This window comes from Crassostrea angulata, chromosome 2 (assembly GCF_025612915.1).
Source record: "Crassostrea angulata isolate pt1a10 chromosome 2, ASM2561291v2, whole genome shotgun sequence".
NCBI classification, from domain to species: Eukaryota; Metazoa; Mollusca; class Bivalvia; order Ostreida; family Ostreidae; genus Magallana; species Magallana angulata.
The window spans coordinates 38,707,501-38,714,441 of NC_069112.1; the positions used below are offsets into that span (position 1 = coordinate 38,707,501).

General features: G+C 34.4%; 1 protein-coding gene across 1 annotated transcript in view; it reads left to right on the top strand.

Annotated features, from left to right (window-relative positions):
- Positions 1-6,602, top strand: part of LOC128174305 (uncharacterized) — a 7,365-nt gene extending 763 nt beyond the window's left edge. The window contains exons 2-3 of the mRNA XM_052839883.1: positions 5,371-5,763; positions 5,935-6,602. Of these exons, the coding sequence (XP_052695843.1) occupies positions 5,371-5,763; positions 5,935-6,602 (1,061 nt within the window). The remainder of the gene's footprint in view (positions 1-5,370; positions 5,764-5,934) is intronic.
- The last annotated feature ends 339 nt before the right edge of the window (positions 6,603-6,941 follow it).

The following is a 6,941-nucleotide window of genomic DNA, read 5'->3' on the forward strand; positions in this document are numbered from 1 at the left end:
CAATTATCTAGTGATACAGGGCACAGCACAACCACACTTGTTACCGTTTTGCCAATATTCGTGTCGGAGAGAAGAGTCTTCTGCATTGGTTCTATGAAGTTGCTGTTAACAACATACATGTAGTGTGTCTTTGTAAAAAGTATAATGGTCTCAGGGAATGAGATGTTTTCCATTTAAAAAAGTAAGAGAAAAGCTGTCAATGTGACAGCATGCCGGGTTTTCTTTTATGTGAACAGTGAACAGTATTCACAATCCATCTGTCAACCAATTGATAAACACAACCCATCCCAAAAAAAATGGGGTACCCTATATGCAATAATCTGCGTGAAAATGACTACGTTCAACAGCTGTTTTTTTTAAATATCAAAAACTCGAACCCAAGTATTATGCACAGCTCTGATATTTGTACAATTGTTCTGCAAAACAACAACTTCCTATAATAAAAACTGTAGGAGGAGTTATCCGTACAATAGGGGTACAATATATGCAATATTCTGCTAGAAAATGACAAAGTTCAACATCTGGAATTTTTTTAATTATTAAAAATCAAAATATAAGTAACATGCCTAGCTCTGATATATTTTCGATTGATCTGCAAAAGAACAATTTCTTATCTTAAAAACTGTAGTAGGAGTTATCTGTACAATGAGGGTACCCTCTTGGCAGTCGTCCTCAAAGTTTGTAGAGTTACAATAGGCACATTAAGTGTTCGATGTTCCTTACCTTGCATGTTTGGTGACATGGGCTTGCTCCTTACACGGAATCAATTCTTTAAAAATTGCAATAAAGCAGAGAATACAAGAATCCCTACATTATGATGATACATTTTTAATATTTCAATGATTTTTGTCGTAAATTGAATATCTATAACTAATAAACATAGCCCCTACGTATTTCCAACCGTTGTTAGATTTCCTGGTTTCACATTCAATACATATGTAAGCATGATCTTCAAAAGATAAATCTCTGTCAATCACTTAATTGCCAGGTAGTGTAGGGTAAATAAGCCATAAAGTTATTACATTGAACCAAATACACGTATTTTCTAACAATTGAGAAACAACCAAATAAATGAGAGAGGTATGCCCTTAAGCTGCCCTTTATTATCAATCTAATCACACGTTTGCTAACTCAGTGAAAAAAAGTAACTACACATTGTCCTATTTAATGATTTCACATTGTTGGGTTTTTTTTATATTTTTTTTTTGTTTTTTAGGTGTGTGTTTTTTTTTATTAAGAAGCCGACTTTAGTTTTCATTGCGCATTCTAGTATAATACAGTTTATCTATACATCTAATGAGATTTCTTCAATGTCATTTATAAAATGAACCCAATAAATACAATACAGATACAAATATTAATATTTTTTTAGGAAATTTTTATTTTTTAAACGATTTTTCCATTGTGGGGTAAGGGAGCGTTGCCATTGCGGTTTTCTGACGTGATGATAAAATGAGGCTTTATAGGAGTACGTTATAAAAACAGCATGAAAGAAAAAAAGTAAAAATTGTACGCCGTTGAAATTTTATATCCAGAATAATGTTATCATGGTTTAACATGAAATAATGTAATATGGTTAACCCATCACACACTGAAAACTATTTTTCATTTCTGCTTTATACCATACATCAGTTTTTATGATGTATCCATTGGCTCTTCATATTCATACACTGACACATTAAATGCCTCAACGATTTCCCTTATTTTACAAACAGCTGTTTCACTACAAAAAAATGCAAATGCAATTCCGACAGGTTTCAAAGAGCCGTCCTTTTCATCAATCAAATATACTCCTGAACCAGAATCTCCTTTCTCAAAAAAGGGTTCCTTGTTTATTTGTTTGACACCAAAGCAATTTTTGAATTCATAAATTCTTCCGTGTACTCTCACACAGAGTGGCATATCTTTATTGACTAATTTTCCAATAGTGTCTCCAGTTGTTCGCCCTCTTTTCTTGACTAACATACTTCCGTTAAATAGAAGATTTTTTTCATCTGGTAGATGGATTTCCTCTAACAAACAAAAAAAAAACTAATAAAATAAAAAAGCAGTCACCAAAATACAAATTGAGTACTACAGTTAAAGATAAAGACTTCTCAAAAAAGGGTATTTTTTTGCCATATTTTTTTTGTCGCAATCCCTGCAATTTGTTTATCCAGTGCAAACCATTTTCGTAATTAGCACACGAGCAGAAGCCAAAATATACGCTCGATTGAAAAGTTTTCAATTAGATAGTAAAGCGCTGTCGAAATAATCGCATATGCAAATGTGTTTGTAAGAAATTAGTGCAATATAAAGCCCCTTTCAAATTGGCACACGAGCACTTTTTAACACTTCGCTATCGATTTTGTTTTTGGCTATCGATCTATCGTATACGGTACATGAGCTCTTGCGTTTTTGGGGGTGCATCGAATGTTCTCAAAATATTGGACGTGCATATTATTCAGACGCAACCGATTATGCAATCGAAATTATTGAAAAGTACGGAGTTCTACAATGTTTTGTGTTCTTGCAAAAGCAATACTGAATTTAACTATAGGTACTGTTAGCAAGCTCACAATTGATACCCCCCGCTTAGAAAAAAATCATAACGCGTGCATTTTTGCTATTATAGAAAATATTGGAATAATCTATTTCACTGTCCATTTTTTTATAAAAAATAACTGCTCTATTTTTTAAAACTGTTAATGCTAATAAGAGTAAACAAACCAATTTCTATCCTTTAATTCCATTTAATTATTTTAAGTTAACTGTTAATGCATGAGGACATTTGCATCCTTCCGTTAACAACCATGACTCGAATCAAACAAAATCCACATTTCCCCCTCCCCAAAAAAATTTCATCGGGGCAGGTCATTTCCAGAGAAACGGGGATAAGAATCTAAAAATAATTTTATGTGGCCTGAAACGAGCAAGCTTTGTGCCAAATTTTAGCTTCTAATATTTCCATAAATACAAGACATGACACAGACAGAATTTTGCAGTTTTAAAATAATGACCTTGAACTTCATCAATTGACCTTGTGTCAAGGTCATGCCTCACCCAAAGGTCATAAACAATCTTTGTGTGAAGTAAGAACTTCCAATGTTTCTCCATGAGAAAGATATGGACCGGACACGAATTTTGCATTTTTCTGCCAGTGACCTTGACCGAATGACCTTGGGCAAAGGTCAAGACACATCTTTAGGTCATAAGCAATCTTTGTGTGAAGTAAGAACTTCCAATGTTTCTCCATAAGAAAGATATGGACCAGTCACGATTGCACAGACAGACGGACAGACAGACGGACGGATAGACAAATAAGGTGATTCTTATATACCCCTCCCCCAAACTTTGTTTGCGGGGGGAATAAAAATAAAGTCAGATAAATAGCAGCTGTTTATGAAGCGACAAAATTATCGCATATGAAAAAGAACGACCGATGTGCGATGTAAACGCATTGAATCTCGGGTACATCTGATGTCTATATGCGACTGTTGGACAATAAAAGCAAGTGTTGTAAGATAATGCATTTGGATCGCACAAAAGACCAGATGATAAGATAATTGAACATGTGCAAAAGCAAGCATATGGACGGCCCTATATGTTCCATCGTTGGAATGCTCGGAGTCAGAGGGGTATATAAACCGCTCGTTGAGTAAAATAAGTTGAATGCAAGAGAAAATACCTCCCAAGCAGATGACAAAAGCAACAGCCAAAACCAAGGTCAATTGGGGCTTAAAATAGATTGCTTATAGTGTGTATTCTGTACAAGGTAAATATACTGTTTGCATTTCGCTTATTGCGCTCTTTTTGTCACTAAGCATATTAAGATTTGGAGAACTCCAATGACTCATATTTATTTACTCTCCTTTACAATAACACTGTTGGGGCAAATTTAAGACTAGGCAACCCGTTAGTGGAACCGAAAAATAATAGCCCTATATCAATTATGTACTGGCAAAGCATGGACACTTTAACCGATAAATCTTGCATGATAGTAAAACGTTCTAATATTACATTACATATACATAACACGCAAAAACTGCGATATATTTTACGATCTTTAAATCGTGCATCCCTCTTGCAAGTACACAACACGTTGTAAAGCATTCGTACTAATGTTCGTGCGTTGTATAATGTGGATCGCATTCAGTCGAGTCTGAATAGTGTGCATGTCCACAATTTTGAAGAGACTTGATGCGACCAGAAAAAATGCATGCAATGAATGCGAAAGCTCGTGTACGCAAGCGATAGTTCGTGCGAAGCCAATAAATTCTGATCCCAATGTGTTGTAAAGTGCGCGTGCGCCAATTATGAAAGGGCCGTTATGGGATCATGAGACTGTTGCTGAAAGTAATTCAATGAATCTTGTAACGTTTAACTATCATTGCAATATTAATAGGTTTCAGTTTCCATGCTTTGCCACTGGTATATGTATATACTGGATGCAGGGTTATTATCGTCGCGTGATATTTTTGCTTCAACGTACAATTTTACCCCATCTTGAATTCACCCAACCAATGTTGTGGAAAAAGAGAGCTAATATGAGGCATTGGAATTCGCCAAGTCTTAACTCGCTTATTGACAAAGACATCGAACAAGTGAGTAAAGTTATAAAACGGCAGACGAGTTCATGCCTGATAAACAACAATCGTTTATAATGCGGAAGACATTATGTTTTTAATATGAGCGCCTTGAGGTACAATTTTCTTCTTTCAACATATAGGATTTTTAAAAAAATAAAATACAATAACTAGCTAGTACAATGTAGTTAAAGTTAAATATGTACCTATATGCATGCTTTCATATAACATTTTATCGTTTTATAAAGTGGGGTGCAAAACCAAAATAAAGGAAATCGGAAGTTAACAGTGTGCCCCTACCAAAAAGTTTATAGTTTAATATCGTACATAGAATCTAGTTTTTGGTAAAAATGATATTTCATAAGGGTCAAATGTCAAAGATTAAGTGTAGAAAATTAATTTTAAAATTTGGAAACAGTTTACTTAATGTCGATTGAACACCCATTTAAAGCTATTGCTGCTCAGGTGTGCGATTTGTTTTATATATAAATTAAAAAAAGTTGGTTAAAAATTCCGTATACCTGAGTCAAATTCTCATTATAAAAGGTTAAAAAACACTTATACATGTACCTCCTAAATTTCGTTGATTTGTCTGAATAAATGCAGCATCGATCCCAGTTTCATTTATTCCGTAGTTCCCAAAAAATGACTCAATTACTTTACCTATTACGGCATTAGCAGCGTTATCGGCATATGATGGGTGAACTATTTCATGAGACTTGTTTGCCAGATGATTTTTGGAAAGTAGTGATTTGTGTTCGTACAGCTCATCACAAGGTCCAATCGCTACATGTGCAGCTGTGAGTTGTGCTACATATAGAATCACATATTCTGAAAGGTTTAGCAGACAAATTTCATAATTTAAAGTTTAAAATTTCTGAGGAATTGTTTGCAAGCATCAATTCTCGTTTAGTGTCTGTTATTTTTGCTTTTTTTTATCCACTTCGTGGCATCATTGTCGCCGTAAGATCCTTAATAGTGACCTTTATATGGTCTGTAGATGTCAATTCTACAGAATGGCGAAACAAAATTGCTGATGAAATCTATAGTACTATAGATAGGAACAAAGTTGATATGTTTAGGAAAATCGAAGATAAACTTCAAGATATATTCTGTGGAACTTCGGAGGCACTATCTATAGTATTAGATAAAGTTGATGATTTCCAACGTTGCTTAAAGCAGACTGACCAAACGAAATGTAAGAACTGATTAACAAAAATAGTCTTTAATACATTGTTTAAGTACAAATTTAAATACAAACAACAGAGACAATAACATTAGAGAAACAAATAATATATTTAATGATTCAATTAAGCCATAAATTTGTTTCAAAATTCTACTAAACAACTTTTACTTATTTTTAAAACAGTAGTCCACGAATGGAAAAAGAGGAATGCATTCAAGAATTTATTTCAAAAACATCCGTCCGTACTGACGTATCTCGCTGGCACAAGAAACGACTCACCTGTTGTTAAAGTCTTTTTAACTGGCCAAGGCAAAAGAGATGATGAACTAAAACTCCAAGAACATTATCCTGCTGTTGATTTCGAGTTCGTCGATGTTGACACAGGATGTAAAGACATTTTGAAGAATATGGAGAAAATAGAAAAACTTGAACAAAGTGGGCCAGAAATTGACAACGAAACTCATGAAAAAATGAAAGAAGTAATCAAAAGACATGCTGAACAAATTTTTGCGAATCACTCTAGCGTTATTGGTATTGAGATTAGCAATGTGATGTCGCACCACGACAGAATGCGAAATGAATTGTGCATCGTCTTGCTTTGTTTAGACGAGTCTATATTACCTTATGGGGAATCGCCTCTTCCTGAAAACCTTGATGGTTACCCATGTGACATTCGAGAAGAGTTTGTAAAATTTGGACACTGCGTTGGCTGTCAGACTTTGAATATCGGCTGTAGTATTGGTATACCATTAGTCAAACTAGCTGGTTCGGTAGGATTTTTCGTTAAATCAAATGATTCCACCCAAGGAAATTTTAAAAGTGGCTTTCTCTGTGTCGTATCTCTCTTATAACAGCATCAGAAACTTGATTTATTGTTTCATTCACTAATTACTCCTTTAGTCGTCCCACTGTGAATGCTGAGCGACAAGTGTAGCTCGCATTTTCAATTGTTCCAACAGGGGTATTCTTGTCTCTTAGAAAACAGCTATAACACCACCGTCTTATTGAATGTTTGGAAAGAATTATGTCGATTGCTTCTTGTAAAGTAAGTTGAAATCTTATGTTTGAAATAGGCTCTTTGATTGACTTTAGATCTAAAACTAGCGAATTGGCTTGCTGGTTTGCTAAAAAAATTATAACATTTTCAGCATTTTCAAGTGTGTGATGGATATAAATGTTATCCTCAATGA